Source organism: Melopsittacus undulatus, chromosome 6, assembly GCF_012275295.1.
Source record: "Melopsittacus undulatus isolate bMelUnd1 chromosome 6, bMelUnd1.mat.Z, whole genome shotgun sequence".
Taxonomy (NCBI): domain Eukaryota; kingdom Metazoa; phylum Chordata; class Aves; order Psittaciformes; family Psittaculidae; genus Melopsittacus; species Melopsittacus undulatus.
This window is the reverse complement of record NC_047532.1, coordinates 3,320,564-3,341,769: the sequence shown is the minus strand read 5'-3', so window position 1 is coordinate 3,341,769 and position 21,206 is coordinate 3,320,564. Positions and strand designations below refer to the sequence as shown.

Here is a 21,206-nt window from a genome sequence, read left to right as displayed (position 1 = left end):
TTAACATGTACTTCAGAGAAAAGGCATTGACAATCTTCCCTACAGAGAAAACAACATACAAAGCCTTTAAAAAGTATCACATCACCCTTTATTTTCAGGTGCTTCACAGCAATATGACAAAATAAAGGATAAATCAGTTTTATGCAAATAAAAAATTAGTATCAACAAGTTCCAGATCTCTGTATAGTCAATATAATCATAAATAAAAAACATGCATTAAATTAACACTTTCTATATTATAAAATATTATGTGACCCAATTAGGACCTTGAACTTTTTACAAATATATAAAGATTACAGTATATATTCTTACTTATATTACATTATTGTATTACTGCATCATGAAAGAAACTGTAAATGACCATTCATGCCACATTTGAGAAGCATTTGAGTGCTTCAGTATAAATTCATAAAACCATGTCTTGCAGTGCAACTTTATCTGCATATCCACATTAGTTTTACATTGTTTAACAGGTTTGTGTACCGAGGCTGGGATCCTGAGATCAAGTCAGGCACACATTTAATATGAAGACTCACAAGCATGGCATAATGGAGATTTGAATTTGCTTTTTTAAAGCCATTGCATAGCACCTTTACTATAAATTATTGATAGAGAGATGTGGCTTCAGCTCCTTGTAGTTACAGGGTACAAGCCATCTGAAGAGTATGATACAAAACGTAGATGTTCAGGTGTCTGAACTGAAGAGAGGAAGCACCTTTTTACACTGAAACACTAGGAAATGGCAGCCAAGGAATAAAGATTCACAGGCACCATTCCAATATTTGCACTAGAGCAGATTAATAATCTGATCTGGTTTGCCTTCATTTCAGCAAATACACTCCAAGCCTCTCTATAATAACCCACATCTTTTTTGGTACCTCTAGAAATTTCTCTCAAGTATCTCACATGGGTGAAGACAATGCTGACTCCAACAGAAGTTCTGTTAGCAAGGAACCATTGCAATATACCATATTCCAGGCTTTACTAAAACATTCCTTCCCACTACTGACAAACCTATGCTCCAGGACAGAAATACCAGCTGAGATTATGTATTTCTGAAAAGCAGAGAGCACACCCAGACAGGATAGGAAACTTTTCATACTTTGTCCCATTTTCTTTGGCTGCAGACAGGGCAAGAGTCATCTCCGGCTGTAGCTGTTTCAGTGCCAACACCTAAGGCAGTAATTTTATTCCCAGCTTTTCAACTGTGTGGGGATATTTAACAAAAACTGTTAACAGAAAACAAGTAATTGAGTAATTTCAGACAAAAATACAGCCTAAGGATAGCTTTGTGTACCATGTCCATTTATAGGACAACCTGTTTCTAAAATCAGGGGTTGCAATACAAACTGCTTGCATGGAACATCTAATTCCTGACTGTAACCAGCACAGAGTCCCACATACCTTTTGCAGACCAGACACTTTCATGTGTGCTATGAGGTCTGAGTAGTAATGACCTTGTAAGTATGGAAAGGACCAGACTAGCTTTTGGCACTGCACAAAGAGATTCTTCTAAGGCCTGCTCTTGCCTGGAAAGGGCAGACATGCTTGTTCTTTAACAGCTATCCAAGGAACCTTCTCTCCCTGCTCCCAGAAGACCAATTCTTGTGTGCAGTTCCCCACTATGTGCTGAAAAGCATCACCACAGTAAAGCCTTACTAAACCCATGCAAACCTGCATCATCTTGCCTTTCTTGTTGACTCAAAGGACGTAAGTTAGAATTTAAACAGAATCTAGGAGTAAAGCAGATGGTTTTTGCGTTATGTTTTTTAATCCAGAATCCAGTGAAAAGGTAGACAGATCAAATGCAGTTTCTGCCATCCAGTCTTGCACTTCTAAGTAGTCATTTCTTCCCCATTTTCACTTCCTGCCTTACATCTTCATCCGTTTCCCTGGAAATGGTATATGAAGCCCACATACTAATTTTCCTACTCCTCTCTCTGTGATGGAACACTAAATGTGTCTTGTTCAGGAGCTCTGTAAAGACTGATATCCTCTGATTGCTGCCTGAGTTCTGAGTTTCCTGGACCTTAAGAGATAATTAAATAAACAAAACACATGAAATTCTAAGTCAGCTGTCCTAAACAAGTTTCACTAATAGAATTTCCCTTTTTTAAACCTCACATTTACTGACTTCACTTTACTTTGGACTCTGTAACAAAGTCCAACACTTTGCCTGAAATTTGGATTCCAAAATATCAATACTTCCCTGTTTCTGAAGCATCTTAAAAGCCTTACTTACTCTTTCACTCATTAATCATGTGTGCTTTGTGGACAACACACTGTGCATCTCCTCACAACTTCTGCTAGTCCTTCAATGACAGTAGGAATACTGCTTGCCTGTATTTCACTAGTCACTTGCCTTTACATTAGCATCAGAAGAAGGAATCAGGTTGTGAAATCTCTTCTTACAGAGAACATGAGCAAATACCCCTTCATATCCCATTCACTGTCCAACCAAAATATGTGTTTGTCTCAGTTTGCTCTTGCTTTCCCCCTCAACTTTACAACAAAGCACATATTTTCATTAACTGAAAGGTAACAGATTTCAGCAGATCGAAGGACAAAGTACAAGCACATTGTCCTTTTGCAGTTTATACATTAGGGAAGTGCCACAGTAGATACAGGTGAGATTACCTCTAGGCAGCAAGGTGATCATTGTGAGTTGCACTTTGTTCAAGGAAGGCCAGCAGATCTGTTCCAACCTTTATATGAGCTGTTTTGGTTTTTTTAAGAGGAACAGAGATCCAATAGCAGTAGAAAGCTATACACAATGATAAAAGCAGTGTTAGAAAGTTTAATCCTAGGAAATTTAATGCCTAATTTCATTCTTATGGAAAATGACAGAATTTTACAGAAACCTTACCAAGATCAATGGGCACTGCCTACAAACTTCTGGGAAGAAAGAGCTGGCTATTAATTCTGCATTTTTAATATTTGTGAGCACTTTAAGCCTCAAAACTACAGATGGTTGCCAACTTCCTGAACACTACTAATACATTCTATATAAATTCAAGCAGTATCAGCTTCATGGATTAAGCAATTTGCATACAGTTCTTCAAAGTATTAGAAGCAGGTGAAAACTAATGCAGACTATAAAGGATGTTTTAGAGATTAGTCGTGTGTTTTTCCAAACTTAAGTAACATTTAAACACAAAAGCAGCATGCAGGACAAGATGCTGCTTCCATTCACCTTTGTGAAAGAGGCAGACAACAAATGACATCAAAATGAAAATAAAACAAACAAACCAAACCAACAAAGTGGCTTGTTTATACATGTATTGAAGATAATGCTATTAGGATGATGTTAACAACTGACTTTTTAGGGCTAATCTCTTGCCCTTCACTCCAGAGCTCAAAGAAGAAAAAGATAATGAAGCTTTTGCAAACCACATCCATCACATTCTTCTTTCAGATCAACGAACATCTGAGCCAAACTATAGACGTATGTTTATACTTTCAAGTATCCTTTGTGAAGTGACATTTATTAACAAGCTTGGCACAGAGAAACCTCATTGTGAGAAGACACAGACAAAAGTCACTTTCTCGGTGTCTCACTAACAACACTGACAATGAGTGAACCCTCACTACTTACAGGTAGTGAAAAACGAAACACTCACTAAATAGAACTATGTAAGTGAATAATACAAACTGGGATATAAGAAAATACCTGATGAAGTTATACATCACAGAGTATGTATCGTAAGGAATATTCCTTCCCTTCTTTCCCTCCCCCTATCTGTAACACTTTGCAAAGATTTGTCAGCATATTTGTCTTAGCTTCTAGTACTGTACATATCCACATCCTCTGGGCTGGATTGACCATGGTCCAAAAGTTTTGGATCAGGCTTAAATTTTGATGTCTTCACTGTTCCTGTTAGAGATATTAAAGAAATTTAATTAATATATATATTTGAGCTGTAGAAAAAAAAACACAACATATTGACACATTTTGAGAATTATTGTATTAGCAAACACAAAGGATCAAAATATGTACATTCTACTTAAAACTGTGTAAGCAATTCAGGATGATGAAGGTATGTTCTAATTATTAGCATACAGCAGTGGACAGGGAGCAGCTCTTCCTTTTGCTCTCTATGCCTTAATACTACTTCTTGAACACAGCAGAATGAGAGAAGAAATAGTGATGCTTTGCCCTACACATGGAAAAAAGAAGAGAAAGTTTGGGACATGGAAAAAAGAATCTCCAGTCTTGTCCTGTTGATTGCAGGAACAGATCTGTCTCCCAAAACCAACCACATCAGTATCTTCCCTGAAGCTGCTGCCAGATGGCAAGAATTCCAGATTAAGACAAACTCTTACCTAGTTTCACTTCATGACTTCCAAAACCAACTAACTTTTACTAAAGCAATGAACCCTCACACTCACCCTGAATGGCAGTGCACAAAGAATGACATATTTAGTGATACTGTAATTCCAGAAGCTCTCAGAGAATATAAAGGCAGGTTATCTAGGACTGTGCCACCTACTACTAGCCTGCTTCTCTTCCAGCTACATCAGCTGGTTTAACTGAGGGTGCCATGCTCTCCTGAAAGCTATACCCTGTTTGGACTAGTGAAAATAAACATCTCTGACAACACTAATTTAGGGCACAGGCATTTTTGGCTGTATGAGGGACAAAAACTAATGCCACGAGAGCAAAGACATTGGATATCTCTACACACTGAACCATCAAAGACAGTCTGGCCTGAAGCCAATGTAAAAACAGATCAAAGCATTCCACAACTAAATCAGGAAAAATACAGATGCAAAGCAAAGAAAGACGTGAATGTACATTATAGTGAAAATAAAGGGACTAAAACCACCATTCAAATATTTTTTGCTTAAAAAAAGAATGCTCTGGTAAAGAACACAGTAAAAAGAAAGAAGCAAGTTTCAGCAACCAGAAAGAGTCAGAAACTGCCCCTATAAAAGGTAACTATTTTAAGATTAATTCAGTTCTCCTTCAATAGGTAATTGTACTCTTAGCAACTGGCCTGTCAAAATAGTCATATGTTAAATAAGCTTACATGATCTAGTCAATTATCTCAACCACTTAAGCTGCACAAAGAACACCACTGCAAACAACCTAGCAAATAAAATCCAGTTCCTCATTTGGCAATTACACATTCCTCTTCTACCCGTATCTTAAGATATAGAAGCCATATGGAGAAGTGAATAGTAACTCAAATTAGCTGTTCTCACAGAAGTCCAGCAGTAATCCTGTAAGTTATACTTATGGTAGCCTGATAACAGAAAGATAAAGTAGGTATTTAAGGGAAGTACTTGACATCATGTCATTAACTAGCAATCTGGGATATGGTCCACACCACATGGAATGAAAGAAAACATTATTGAGTGAGAACAACAGAAATATAAGAATTCTGACAGTGTGACAGGGTCCACAGTGAGAAAATTATCACCCCCCTGAGGCTCTGAAGTATATATTAAATAACAATGTCTACAATATATTTTCACGAATAATACACTGTAACAGTCTGCTCTATTTTAAAGCAAGAGTAACTACAAAATGATGTAACTGGAGTTGAAAGTTGCCCCCAGATTACACTTGAAATGTGTAATTCACCTGATGAAGGCACTGGATCTTTATTACTCCAGGACTCTACTGGAGAAGATGCTGTTCTGTTAAATGATCTTGACTCAACAGCAGACTCAGGTTTTGTACTAGAGATTTCTTTCTTTTTCTTATCTTCCTGAGTAACTGATATTGACTCTTGCTGTACCTGTGAACCAAAAATTAAGTAGGAAAAAGTCACTTGGGTATATGCTTAATACTTTATGGCAAGTCTGAAAGCTTATCTTTAATATCTATATTCAGATAGATATATCTTTTATCTATATTCAGATATAATATCATAGAATGATACTCAACTAGTAATGTTAAAGTCAGCTGCAAGCAAGGAACACAGATGGAGAAACTAAAATGCACAAAAGAACCCCACAGTTCACATACAACTTCAAATTCACATGTAAGGAAATTTACTTTGTCATCAGTATATACTTCAGTCTGACCCCCTCAAAGTCCTTCACAAGGAAGGAACTCTTCATTCACAGATGAGGAACCTAGAGCCTTGCACAAGACTGGAATAGCAGTTAGTTTGTTCAGAACACTTACTCCCTTATTCAATAGAAAATGGAGAGGTAAATCATGGTAATAACCTAGTAATGAAAGACAATACATTGTTTTAGAACAGGCTTCACTGAGGGGAAAAAAATTAATAGGAACTGTCTTTATCACATCAATTCTTGCTTCACTCTCAGTTTAATGACATTTATCTGAATCTCATTTTGAAAACTCATAATTCCATTTGTGCTCCTCAGTCAAAATATAAGGTGAGGACTGTATGCAAATGAACATCATAAATTTAAAGCAAAAATACTTCTAAATCTTCATATAAATGAGGAATTTACATCTTCTTTAAAAAGAGAAAAAGAAACAAATCACTGTGCAAGCCTGAAATTTTACTCAGGAAAGTACTACTTGTGCCAAGGGTTTATACATTTTCACTGGAGAAAAGCCCTTTCAGGTTGCAGAACAAAGCACGTTTAAGTCCACATTGTACTAACCCAAATTCCATATATAATTTACACTGACATGTTTAAGCATTAAGCCACTTATACCTTCTGTAATTCTTTTTATCTTTATCCTAAATTCAGTGGTCTCCTTAGAACCAAAGCTTGAACCAAGAATGGATGATTTTTGTCAAGATCAAAAAAGAGCTATAAGAGAAACTTGGTTTTCTCCTGTGCATCTTGTCTGTTTTGTAGGACTACACAAGAGATCTCACTATATATTGGTGCAAAAGCTGTAATGACTACGGCATCAATTAAACACTGAAGTTATAAAAGGGTTTTGGTGCCTCACATAACACAGTAAGTAACCTTAACAGTATGAGCAACCACTACTTGACCTTATAATTCGTTTGTTTCTCCCTCTGCATTTATGAGTTACAGACATTACTGAGAAAGCCTACCTTGGTGACATCTTCATTTATTGCCCACAGTGATTGCAAAGCCCCATAGGTTTGATGGCTTGCAGAACGCAACTTTTTCCCTGCCACCTATTTAGAAAAATGTAAATTAAAATCAGCTTTAAAAGTACTACAATACACAGACCATTTAAATTAAATTAGTATTATTTGCACGATCTAGTGCATTACTCTTACGTCAAGCAAAGCTTAAATAATGTTCAAATTGGTGTTAGAAATCCACAGGTAGCACTCACATGCTACATCCACCTACCCAAAATGAAATCAAAACCTGATCAGCCAACAGTATTTTGGCAATGTCAAGTAGACAACATCAAGATGACAACAACTGGAAAACAAGCAATTCTAACAGGAGATGTTATCCTCTAGTATCTCAAATTGTGTATCTATCAAGTTTGGCAAGGCTTTATTTTTTATTTACTTTCATTTCAGCAGGATAAAGTAATCTTCATTTATTTGAGAAATGAGCATTAAAAATAGAGATGCTGCATTTTAAAATTCAGTCATTTAATTACTTTTTTATAATTATGCAATTAATATCTGTGATGCATTACATGTTTTAATGAAGATGCATGTGAATTCTGACTCCTAGTCCCATGACACTTGAAATTCAAGAGAAATGGGAATACTGAGACTAAATCCACTGTTAACATAGCATTAAAATAGATGTAAACTTACCTTAGCAAATACCACTGACTGAGCTGGGTAACAAACTGAAATTCCTAAAGCAGCAAGTCCTAGTGGATAAAAAATTTTCTTCCATCTAGAGCCTGTATAAAGCCAAGTATTTCAAATAATCAGACACCAAAGAAACGTAAAGCAAAGTATTTGTATCACCTAAGTGCAGTTGTTTAACCCCTAGCCATTGCTTACATCAAGTTTATCACTGTAACAGCTGGAGATGAGTACACAGAGCGTGATAATAGTTTAGTACAGTCATGTTTGTAAGAGACACCAATACTCTGAACATTGGTTTCTTGAATGAGAAAAAAGCCCAAACTAGATTTTCCAATATAGTGAAAACTGGTAAGAAGGTCTGTGTCATTCAGCTGCATCTATAAAATTATCCTTCTGGCTTCAAAACTGTTGAAATCATGCCTTCTGACATGTATTCTCTTATACTTGTCAGCCAAATGCCAACATTCTTTAGCATCTTCCCTCTAAATTCCCTTTTCACTGTATTCAGTAACCTTAGTTGTTAATTTGCCTCCAATTTCATACCATACACACAGTTTCTCAAAACCAATAATGAGCAAACTCAAAACAAATGTCCTACTTAGATCTTCTGTTGATACCACCACTGAAAATGTCTATATAATCCTGTTCTATTAGGTCTTAGCCAGCTTCTAAACAAAGTATTTGATAATGTTCCTTCAACTTATCAGTTACACAGGTTTTTACCTATGTTTCAGAAAAGCCTTTTGACCATTGAAATTACTACATGTGACATTCAACACATCAATAGTGAAAACAAGCAAAAACCCCTACCTTTCCTTGCCAGTGCTAGGCCTGCCAAGCCTGACATTGTAATGATACCGACATTAGGAAGAAATTCTGGTGGTGGATTCTTCAGGTAAACGTAAGCATCTTAGAATTAAAAACAACAACAAAAACAAAGTACAGCAATTCAGTATTAACCCTTTATTTCCCACGTAAGAAATAAAGATGGAAGCAAAATGATGAGTATCTTAAACTGAAAACAGTCCACAGCTGGATTTCTTTCTTAATGATTGAAGATGTCTGATCTTGCAGATGCATTCTCTGCAGCCCTTTAGACAGAAGTAAAATCACAGTCCTCAAAACACAACAGCAGTTTTTCTCCTTAGAGACTTTTTTGTGTGTTTCAGAAGTCCTTAATAGGGAAATTTAAGAGATTTAAGCTTTAATTTCACTTTGAGTAAGTATACATTAAATGAGACAACACATATTTTGGCATCTGCCAATATACTGCTTTTAGGGAAAATAACTGCTATCTGAAAATAATCGTTTCTGATACTGAACTTGAATGCAAATATTGCTTGTAACTTGTGCTAGGATTAAGAAGCCATTTATATAACTAAGATGGGTTGTGGAATTTCCATCCCCACAGATGTTCAAGACCTAACTGGAAAGAGACAACCAACTTGCTTTGGCCTTGCTCTAAGCAGGTGACTGGACTGGATAATCTATAGAAGCGCCTCTACAGGGAGACCTACAGATCTAGAGACATTCCAGCTTCAACAGTTCTTAGATACTATGATTTTAAGGGCAATGCTAAAATCAAAGGAATTAGAAGTACTATTTCATTGGTCATTTTTCTCATTTGAGAACAGAAACAAAACTCCATTGTAAATTAAGATTAGTACAGGTTTGCTTCTCCCAGGCTTGCAGAAAGCATTTCCATGCACTCCCCTTTGACCCTTTCCCTCTCCTCCCCCTGTAACTGGAGTCTGCTGTTTCAACCATCTAAGCTGCAAGAAGAAACAACAAAAATACCTAATTCAGAAATATGAGACTAGCCTACCTTTTCCAAATTGGATTGAATCCATGACTCCATTTTTAACAAAGAGAAAAGCATCCTACAAAAAAAGAACAAAACAAAACAAAACCAGAGGAAACAAATACACAATCTTTGCAAAGGGAGATGCTTTCAGTAAAAAACTACTTGGTTGGTATATGTGGCTTAAAATGAGAGAAAGAAATAGTATGTAACTCTAAAAAAACCCAAACCAGATCAATGAACTTCTAGAGAGGTGTGGGGAGACCTAGCCCCTTTTTGACTACCATATCTGTATTTTTAAATATATATATAGATAGATAAGATATATATATCTACACTTGGAGTAGTGCAGGATTTGTACCAGCAGAGGTCACTGCTAGTCAATCTCGGAAACAATGAAGGGCCTGGAAAAGTTTGGTACAGCTTTAGAACTCAATGATTTCAGTTACACAGTCACTGACAACATTTTCAGATCAAAAAAATGAGAATTTACAGAAAATACAGGAAGGCATTTTGATTTATTTGGCTTTTCAAATAATAAAGTCTACTTTGTTTGTAAGACAAAATACATGCATAAAAATGCATGTTAACAGCAGCCAGGGTAAAGCTGTCATTTACCAGCAGTTAAGAGAATGGTGATAGGTATCACATTTTCTCCTGTGCCCAGACTATTCGATAACAGGCTGTGAGGTATTTTGGATGACTAATTATTAAGAGCCTGCTTTAATAGTTACATGGGATGCACTCACTCTGTCTTTCCTGAAGTACCTGAATCAGGTCTTTTAACCCATGCTTCAGAAGCAGCTCTTTGTGGTCTGTACCCAGAGTTTCACACTCTTAAACACTACCAAGTTCTGCCAGCAAGGATTTACCTACGCAAACCTTGCTGCAGAAGTTAACCAAAAGACATTTCTGAACCTGACATCGTGGGCTGACCTAGATCCAGCTTAACACTGGCTGAAGGGGAACCTGTTCTTGCTGCCTTTGGATGCAGGAAACAGGGAGAACATGATGTTCCCTGTTACAAGCACAGCAGAGAAAAATGAGAGAAAGGTTCATTTCTACATCTTAAATTATAGGTGTATGGTAATAAAGGAACTGCAAAAAAATACTCCAGATTGAAGTATGCTGTCAAAGTTTTACTCTAGTTCTGTCTGGAATTGCAGGAAATTTTGGATGTAGGAATTTCTTACCTTGCACCATCCAATATAGTGGCCAGTTTTCTGTCTTACTGAAGAGAATTGCTTCTGCAAGTAACCAGACTGTTCTTCAATGTATTTCAATTTCAGAGGTGGCAGAGAATAAACTGATAGCTGGAAAGAAAAGTGCAACTGTACTACAGGGAGATAATTTTGTACACTGATGAGTATTTACATTGATTAGTGTTTTTCAGGACTGCAAAACCTTAGCGTTCCCAAACCAAAAGCTCTATATTGAATTGCACTCTATTTACAAACTTACTTTTACACAAGTGTGACTACAGGCTACGGAACTGAACATTGAAGTACTGTACAGCTTCAAAGAAACAGAATTACTATGATAAAAGCAACCTTTTATTTACAAAAAGCATGACCAAGAATAATTGGAAGACATACACACATCTTACTAGAAACTGTACAATAGAAAAACACTAGCATGATCAGTGTTACTCTTTTACCTCTGTTGGCTTCAGCCTGGAAATAATGTAATAAGGAAAATGAGATAAAACTTTACTACAGTTCACATATAAGACTTCATTTTATTTGTGCTATAATGGTCAGTTATTTAGGAGGCAATTTTTATTATCACATATTATTTAGCTATGCATTTTCTATACCAGGTAATATAATTCAATGGAAAGAGATGGTGTTTTGTAGATTCTCCTAGTATTATTTAAAAGACGGACACACAGCAAGATTCTTACCTGATGTGGTTTCACCAGCTGGCTTTGTGATTCCTTGTCTGTTGCTGCATAGACAGTCAAACATGCAAAGGGCAGACCCGAAGACAGAGCTGCCAGCTTTGCCACCTGGGATTGATGGATGAAAAAAGGGAGTCTTAATGAAGAAATTAGAACTTCCTCCAGTAAAGTCTGGATTTTACTATTGTGTTGTGCTTGACCAAATATGGGATTAAGCAAGTGACTTTTAAGACCTTTTTACATCAGTTTGCCCTTTAGGAGCCTCTTCTGTCATACACAAAGATTTTAGCAAATTACAGTGGTAAAGAAAAAGCTGAGAGATCATGGACAGCAACAGTGAAGAAGAATTTCATGTTCAAAGCCATGTTGATCCTTCCATCATCCCTTAATGTAAATTAAGTTCTAATCTATACAACATACAGGCACTCCAAGTCAATGAATTACTCTTGTTTCAGCAAAAAGCACCTAGGTTTTATTTACAGCATCAGAAAAAAATGTTATCTGCTTTCCAATTCAGAGAATGATTTAACTATTGTCTGCCTGGAATAACTGTGCTGACAGTCAATGAAAGTACACAGCAGTAACTGAATCTAAGAATTACCATTGTAACACACAACCATGGAATGTTACAATGTCAGTTACAGAAATACAGCTTTGGTCATGAGACTTTGATGTCTACTTAAACCACTATTTGGAAATAAACACTTTATGTTTCACAAAGCCAAAACTCAAATACAGCTTCATATCAGTATTTTTTAACTGATTGCCATACGATTCCAATGGGAGCAATGGGAGCACACGACCATAGCATACATTCAAAAACTTGCCACATATTGAAGCACCAGCAACTTTGGTGTGATGGTTTTCACCTGAAGGATTCTTGAAACTCTAGGAATGTGAAAACAAGGATGAAAAATGCTGCCAGGTGCAGAGCAGACACTTTGCAAGTTAAACCTGCAGCATACCTGTATTTGAAGCAAGGCAGAGGGGGAGATACCAAGAGTCATCAAAGAGCTATGTTTTTCCCACGTCGACTTAACTGTACTGGGAATTGTGAATACAGCCTGAAGGAAGACAGAGGTGATACCACCTCCAAAAATCCATAGAGAAAAGTCCTACACACACCAAAGGAAACTACAGTCATGCTGACACCATGCATGCTGACCAGCACTGTGGAAAAACTCAGTCACATGTTGACAAGAGGTTTAATGTATTTCATTGAGCATCAATGTACCATAATCGCTTATTCCAGCACAATGTGATACCAAGACACCATACCAACTTTCAGTAGATACTAGAAGGAAAATCAAATTTAAAAGTGAGAAAGCATGAAAAAGTAATATTGTTCATTTAACAAATGTGATTAATTTGTTTTAAAAAGTCACAACAGAATTTATTGTGCTAAAAGAGAAAGCTATACTGGGAATGATGAAAGCTGTTCAATTCCTGACTGACAATAACTGCTTCACTTTTGGAGGCCTGAAGACAAATGCCTAAACGTTTAAAAATCCAAGAGAACATCTGTACTATCTAACATTTATGCTGGCACAATTATTCCAAGGTTTCACTCTTCCCATTGAAATCATAGAGAACCAAGGTGAACCAAAAGCAATGTCACCTTGACCACACTAAAGAGGCTTCACTGCATTGAGTTGCTTATCCTCTTTATCTAATGCCTAGGTATATGAGAAAGACCTCAATTAGCTAGTATTATTAAATCTACTTTACACAAATTACTTCAAAGCATACTATGGATTAAAGAAGGAAAAGCCCACAGTGTTTCACTAAAGAAATTGAAAGTCATTTTACTTATGAAATCTTCTAAAGAAGTTGCTGAAAATTAAGAAATGGCAGAATCATGAATTTATATCAAAGACTAGGAAAGGAGGATGGAGAAAAACATCTGCAATAAGCTCAAGCTGTAAAAGTCCTGGAATTGCATGGCCAGCCAGCACAATGTATCCTAAACACCATCAGAATTACAGACACTAGAAATCACTCACCTTAACATTCCGGTCAGTGGCAAGGGTTAAAACAGTTCCTGTGCACCTCTAACATGGCCATCACACTGCAACGTGTGCCACTTGTAGCATGGCATAAAAAGCACAATGGTGGTTTCAAAGCACTACCAACAGACAGAGTTTTCAACTCAAAAGATACAGAACACAAACTAAAGCATAATAAACACAGATATTTAATTTATGCTCATCTCCAAGACCTTAAGTACTGCATGCCACTGAGACTGCAAATCCTGCTTCAGGAACTGGAAGCACGAGTAAGGAAACTTGCCCTAAAGGTAGGAAGAAGCCTCAAACCAAAAGGAGCATCATTCTGCTTTAACTCCCTGATACTCCATGGATTAGTTTTTAACTGTTATTTGACAGATGGTAACCAATGGAGAGTAAAACCTTAAGCACAAAACTGTTATTTTTTCATAGTAAATAGTAAAGAACCCACATAAAAGTCCATCACTTCACTAGAGGTACCACATCCTTCAGGTTTATGTACTGAACTACACTGCTTCAAGGTGACCCAGTCACACAGCAGAACCAAAGTTTCTTTTTCCGGGTACTTGTAACAAACTACAGTCAAATGTTTCATTTTCACCCCTCTGTCCTCTTTGCATCACGTTTTTCACACACATTTTAAACGCTTTGCCAAAGTAAATATAAAGATCCATGTGAGAGCAACCAGTTTATCAAATCCACTGTGACAACTGGAAAACCTGTTGTAACTATTTGAGAAAGCCTCCTTCATTGCAGGTACATTCCCTCCCTGCTTAAAGACACTGCGTTATCTCTATAATTGAAAACATTTTAAGACACTTGTGACCCTGTTAGCTTCTAACGGGGTGATTTTAACATTCAGCCATACATAACAATGCATTAGCAACAGCAAACATGTTGTATATGATCTCTTAAGTCAGGAGTGGAAGGCTGTAAGCAAGTGGAGAACTACCACAAGTGAAACACTTCTTTCACTCCCTGCCGTACAATTGAACCAGCTCTATCTCTGCTTCTGCAACACATGGAGAACACAACCCTCAGACCTCGTTACTTCCCCTCGGAGCTCCCAAGCTGCAGGGATACCCCTGCTCCGACACACCGCGGCCTTCCCTTCCCCGTGCTGGAGCAGCGCTGGGTGCCCCCGGCACAGCTCCGGGCCTGGGGAGCACCGGGCACGGCGGCCGAGGGGCTGGGGAGCGACCCGAACGCCGTGGGCCTACCCCGGTGCTCGGCCCGGCCGCACACACCGGGGACCGGCTCCCCGTGTGGAGCTCACAAGGGACTGGAGAGCCCCCGCGGGGCGTCCTCCGTCTGCCCCCGGGCCATGGTGCTCCGGAGCCGGGCCGAAGGACGGCAGCAATACCGCACTGCTCCAGGCCAGGCGGCACTCACCTTAACCGCCATGTTAACAGCGAGTACGGAGGGGCTGGCGGCCGGGGGAGGAGCCGGCGCCCGGGGCGGGCTCACTGCGGCCGGATCGGGCCTGTCGCAGCAGGGCGTCGGAGCTGCCGTTACCGGCTCTGGGGTGTGGGCAGTGCCTACGGTGGGGGCCGTGTGCCGCACCGGAGCGGTCCGTGGCTCAGTGACCAGCACGGAGGTTGCCGTGAAGTGGCATCTAACCAGTGCTCGGTTTGTTGTGTTCGGGGTTTTTAACGTTCTGACCCCAGCATCTGCTCCGCAGTACAAGGTAACTAATTCTGTTTCAGGCAATAAAGCGCAAATCCCAAATGTCCCCGGCTTCAAACATGGAACAGAAGGAAAAGAGTATTTGCTCCGGCCAGGGGAAGGGCCATAAAAGCCATCTATGGGCTGCTCCTGTGCGGCAGCCACAGCTTGAGCTGTTGGAGGGATGCAGGAGGCACGGGCAGTGAGAGAGCCCATAAACTCACAGAATCCCAGCTTGGAACTGCAAGGATGAGCTGGTCCAACCTCTCCAGGCCAAACATGACCTAGACTGGTGTTCCAGCACCCTTTGAATGGCGTGTCCGTAAGCTCTGTGTCCTCCAGCTTAAATCCAGGTGTGATGCCTGGCTGGAATTACTCCTGCTTAGCACACACACACACACGAGCACACAATGTAAGTGCAGATAATCTCGTTTATTGAAGTCCAAATTTACAACCGAAGGTACAACATTATTTCCCCTTCCCCCCCCCCCCCCCCCCCCCCCCCCCCCCCCCCCCCCCCCCCCCCCCCCCCAAACCAAAAGCTTTGCTTGAATTTAGGAAGAATAAATGTTCTTTTTAATAATGTACAGACTATATCTCTTAAATAAGTTAATATCTTTGAAAAAAGAGCAATATGTTCCTTTTTTAATGTTGCAGTGCAACTTACAACTTACACGTCTGTGCAATGTACCATGAGGTATATGCCCAGTGAGCAACACACAGTGAAGTTTTCCATTCATAAATTTTCGTTGTAGACACACAAAAAGTTAACAAGTTAATCTGTGATAGAAAAAACGCAGCCGGGTACAGTAATTCACACAGAACTCATCTGAAAAGAGGGGAAAAAGAAACCTAGTGATCATTGCCTATATAAACTATTGGATCATCTCTCAACATAGACAAGTATAAAATTAAAAATACTGTTGTGAAACTGAAGAAATACTGTATTATCCAGGGGTTGAAACCTAGGTTTACCTGTATTGGTCTAGAGCAGTTCATTTTCTCTCTCTGTAGCATCGATGAGCTGAGGGCCTTCACTATGGTATCAGGAGAGCATCTGCTCCTAGAAACACTTAAGCAAGATGGTGATTATAGAAGAGTTGCAGAATGCTCCTAAACTGTGATGTAATTCAGCCCATTTCCTTGACCAGGAGGTTCACCATCACCTCTCAGCTCAGCTCACAGCCCATTACAAAACCAAGGTGGAAACACGTATTTGAAGCTTGGACACTTCAACCTTTTCAAGATGGCTCTAAAATACTGGTTTTTCATAATGACAGAAAACATATATTTATTCTAGAAAGAATCATCCACAACATAACTCTGTGATAAATAACAGTTCTGCCTCTAATACATATATACATACTGCTTGTAAACAAAAAATACCCACAGGTCATGGAGTCTCCATGATTTTTATACAAGGCGCTATAGATTGTTTTTGTTATTGAAAACAGTCCTAGTGAAAGTTTGGTTTATAATCTCCTATTGCTACAGAAACAGTAAGAACTATATTTACAAAGAAACAAAGACCATGGAGACCCCATAGCATTATTTGCTAAAGATTTGAAGTGAGTGGGGTTTTCAAAACACACATTGTCAGCATGTTCAGATATAATTAACAGTACAGGTTGAATACCAGCAGTACGATACTCTAGTGCATTGGTATTTCAACCCCTGAATATACAAAGACATTACTACAGCCTACTTCACAGTTTAATGCAAGTAAAGTGCAAGCCATAGTACAAGGGTGTCATACATTTTCATACATGTAAGCATTATCTAAAAAAGGCTCTATACAAGTTTTATTAGCTACTTTAGTAAACTAGACGGAAGTCACCTATGGCCCAGCAATTAATGGTCTTACAAGGATATTTTCTTTGTAATACAGTATGTGTCAAATGTAAAAAGTTTATTAATACTAGTGCATTTCTCTTATATCCTAACCTGTTTGCATCTCAGATTTTTCAGCTGAAATCCTTGTTTCTCAGTAAAACAGAAGTCTTAACTGGTAACAGGGTCTTCCTGGCATTTTGGCCAGTGAACACAATTTGTTAAGACATATTTGTTGTGTGGTTGCTAGTGAAAGAAGCAAGATAGTTAACATGACTAATGTGGAATCTTCATTTGATCTGCAGCATTCAGACAGATGTGTTTCCATTAGTCAAAAGATCTGTACCGATACGTTCTCCAATGCCTGGGTATGAACAATATTCTGAAGTGCAGGAAAGAAGCTAGTTGGCCAAACAGCAATTTGTCAGAGCATTTTATCAGGTTTACAACATTGCTTCCTTTTAAATACTGCTCATACAGTGGCATTAATGCATACACCAAAGTCCCTAACTGTCACTGTTAACACATGTATGTGCTTGGTAAAAAAGACAGATCTGCCTGGCCTGCATTATGAATGAATATGGTTATTTTCCTGATGATAAAGACAGATGGTATCTGTCTGATTTTGTTAATACTTTCACTAAGTGCAGGTCCCAGAAGCATATCAGCTATTTCAAACATTGAAAAAAGCTTGAACAGTGTTATTTGTAATACTCCTTGAGGATGTGGAAGTGTGGTATCACCCATAAACCACAGAAAATGCATTAGTTTTATCCAGACTAGAGTCACCTGCCTACACAGTAGTGAATGGAACTGATCAGAAGTACAATATTACGCTTACATATAATGGGAGCAAAGCAAATATTTACTTAGGATTGGCTAAGAAAATAGGACTTAACTAGTTTTTGTTTAAATAACAATGTATTTTCCATTCAGCAACTGATATGGCTCAGGTCTGATTTTCAGACATGTGCTCCTTAACGCCCATTGAGAGACTCAGACACATGAGTGAATTTGTCTGGGATAAGAGGAGATGGGGAACCTATCCCCATAGCAGCCTGAGAAAGCCACTCCAAACTTTAGCTTTAATAAGGGAAAGACCTGTGCTCCTTTTCTTAAGGAATCTCTCCAGGACTGGGTCCAGAGTGGTCAGGATCTCTGCAGCAACATCAGATTCTCTGACACTAACAGATTTGAGTGTTGAAACACTAAATAAAATTGTATGTAGGCATCCTGTGCACTGCAGTTCTGGGGTAGCTGACAGGTATTGCATATGGGGTTTAAGTTCTGTTCATCAGTTGTGCTGCCTCTTGCCTTGGCCAAGGACTGTTTTAAGCAACCCATCTTTGTAGCACTTTGGCTCCAACTGCATGAAGAATTTGTCTGAACTCTTAGTGAAGAATGCAGTAATGTTTTCCACTTTGAGAAGCCATCTGGAATGGCAAAAGGATTGTGGTTTTAATCTTGCACCCCAGGACTTGTTAGTATCTTGGAGAAAGATAGTAAAATTCACGTAAATGCTGTTGCTGTTTGTGCAGCATAGGACAGTTATGCGCTAAACATCTGAAGAATGTGGAGAAGGAGGATTTGGATTTGATGGTAGCCCCCTAGAGAAGGGATATTGTGAATAACAGAGCCAAATGTGCTGACAATGAGAATCAAGCCCAAGCACAGGCATCAGAGATGTTAGAAGGAGCTGAAGTATTTAGCTCTATAGCTATAGGTTATAGATTTGAATATTTGGAAACAAGTGGTATGGTAATCATGCTATTGAGAGTGTTGACAGGGATATTATTATTCACATGGCTCGGCTGCAGCAGAGCAACAAATAATGGCAGGCACATTGGCAGGTCCAGTGAATGTTCACGTACCTACCACCGATCCTAACTGGGAGCCTAACTGGGACCAGGGCAGACAATATCAAAGGTGGATTTTATTCGGTATTAAGAATGTGGTCCCCAGGGAAGTGAACTGGGTTAAGCTATGCAAAATAAAGCAAGATATAAATGAATCACCTTCTGGATTCATGGGAAGGTTAAAAGAGGTGATGCATAAATATACTACTATTGATCCTGAACCAGAGGGAGGAAGGAGAGAATTAGGCCATTTAATAAAAGGGGGAAGATATAAGGAAAAAGATACAAAAGCTTAAGGGGAAGACCAGTCTGAGTTGGGAAAAATAATGGATGTGCCCTAGGAGACCTATCCCAGTCAGACCACCACTGCGCTGGTTCAAGTTCCCTGAAATGGTTCAAATGGTGGTGGAAAGGGGTTTGAGTCCCCAGTTATTAATATATGTATATCCATATTATTAATATAATTATCTATATAATTATTAATGTAATACAATATCGTGTATTGTGGGTTATAGTGTGTCAGGTTTCAACTAGGAATCTGTTATTGTATATGTAGGGGCATAAGATAAGCTCCAGAGTAAAATCAGAATGTTGACGAACATTGTTGGCTGTAGCTCTCACCCAGGAAACCAGGAAAGGGGGGACCTGCCCAAGAGGAAAGAGTCAGAAAGAAGGGTTACATGGTAAGGTTTGTGAACAGACTGCATTGGAAGAGGGAATGCCCTGAGGATCAAAATAAAACCCAGAGATTTAGGGGAATGTCAGGACAGGCAGAGGAAATGATGACTTTAGATGAAGACTGAGGAGCACAGGGGAAAGATACGAAACCCTCCCCAGCAGAGCCCCTGGCTACAGTTAGGTTGGGGATTGCTAAGGTAAAATTTCTTGTAGAAACAGGGTCTACTTATTCTGTTATAAATACTTTAAAGGGCAATGAAGCAAACAAACAGCTTCGGTCATTGGTGCCACAGTGTGGACAGGAGCCCTGCCTTTCTTTCAACCTTTAAATCCTAAAAATCAGCTAACAGATGTTGACCCATCAATTTTGTTACGTGTCTGAGTGCCCCATGCTGTTACTGGCTAGAGATATACTGAGTAAGTTACATGCATACGTTATGGTTAAAGAAAGAAAGTTCACATATATGTTCCTGATGAAAAGGCTGTGGAGGTCCAAGTTTTATGCTACAGAAACCAGCCACTGAGCCAGCTATACCAGAAGAAGTGGACAATGCAGTCACACCACTAGCAGAGGCTGCAGAACCAGGAACTATTCATCATTTCAGACATCAAACCAGTAAGACAGAAACAATATCCCATAAGATCAGAAGCAAAAAAAGGACTAGAGCCTGTAATAGAAAATTATATCAAATACTTTGGGACAAAAATGGACTGTATTTGTACTTCACATGGTAACAACCATTCTGGAACAGAAAAGCAGTCATTGTCTTTCCCCAGGCAGGCTGTTAAAATATCAGGCTGTTCTTTTAGAACAAGGGGACATAGAATTGAAAGGAACTAACATTTTGAAGACAGCAGTAGTTTTCAAAACTGATCCAGAAGCAGGAGAGCTGACTCACAACTGTTTACAGACTATTGAGCAGGTGAATTCCAGTCATACCACCTGCAAGATACATCCCTGAAGGATGTGCACTACAAACTGTTTGTAGATGGTAGCTGCTTTATGAAAAATGGAAACTGAAAAGCAGGATACACTGTGGTAACCAAACATGGGATCATAGAGAGTTCTGGAATTGTCAGGAAGTAAAAATTTGCTTTCAAGGCATATTAATTTGATAATACTCCGGTGAATATTGGTAATCATGTTGCTGACAAAGCAGCCAAGATGCTGTGGGTGAGGACTTTATATTGCCTCATAAGTACCAGTGTTTGGATAACGAAGTTCCAGGTTATCAAACTGAGGATGAGAAATTACCTAGTCTATTGGGAGCCAAGAGGAATGGTGTGTTACATCAAACAGGCAAGCAGTAATTTGCCAGCCTCTTATGAGAAGAAAACCACCAGGCAACTTATGGGGGAATGGAATTAATTGCTTAGTTAAGGATACGAACACAACCAGGAAGGAATCATGTAAGTCCATATGAACTGGTGTATGAGCAGCCTCACCAACTGCCTTTTGTTCCTGGTGATATGTCTTTGCAGGGAAAACAAGATCTCAGACAATACCTGCTGCACAAGGTTAAAGCTCTGGGGATATCTTGGTAGGATGTTACCCAAACTGTAGCTTGACGATGTAACTTCAAATCAAAGAACCCCAGACAGGCTATTGGAATGCTCCAGAAGAGAAAGGGTGGTATTGGTTGTGTAATAGTATTGCTAGAAAAGCCCTTCCCACAGGATGGAGTGGAACATGTACACTGAGTATTGTACTCATGGATATTACAATAATCAAAACCCTCAAACCAGGAAAAGAACAGATAAGAACCTTCCTAAAAAGGACCA

The 21,206-nt window shown here is 38.9% G+C and overlaps 1 protein-coding gene across 3 annotated transcripts; it reads right to left on the bottom strand.

Moving 5' to 3' along the window:
* Positions 1 to 65: 65 nt before the first annotated feature.
* On the bottom strand, positions 66 to 14,831 carry APOOL (apolipoprotein O like). 3 transcript variants are annotated; one of them, XR_004549736.1, is made up of 10 exons: positions 14,788 to 14,831; positions 11,393 to 11,503; positions 10,683 to 10,802; positions 9,514 to 9,568; positions 8,499 to 8,597; positions 7,689 to 7,780; positions 6,996 to 7,082; positions 5,588 to 5,744; positions 2,638 to 3,874; positions 66 to 2,029 (listed from the first exon to the last, which is right to left on the bottom strand). XR_004549736.1 is itself a non-coding variant. In XM_034064288.1 (9 exons), the coding sequence occupies exons 1-9, from the start codon at positions 14,797 to 14,799 to the stop codon at positions 3,777 to 3,779; spliced, it is 831 nt and encodes a 276-aa protein (XP_033920179.1). In that variant the 5' UTR covers positions 14,800 to 14,831; the 3' UTR covers positions 66 to 3,776. The 3 variants fall into 3 exon arrangements, 1 of the variants encoding a protein (XP_033920179.1); XR_004549737.1 differs by having other exon boundaries at positions 66 to 1,205; XM_034064288.1 differs by having other exon boundaries at positions 66 to 3,874.
* Between the last annotated feature and the right edge of the window lie 6,375 nt (positions 14,832 to 21,206).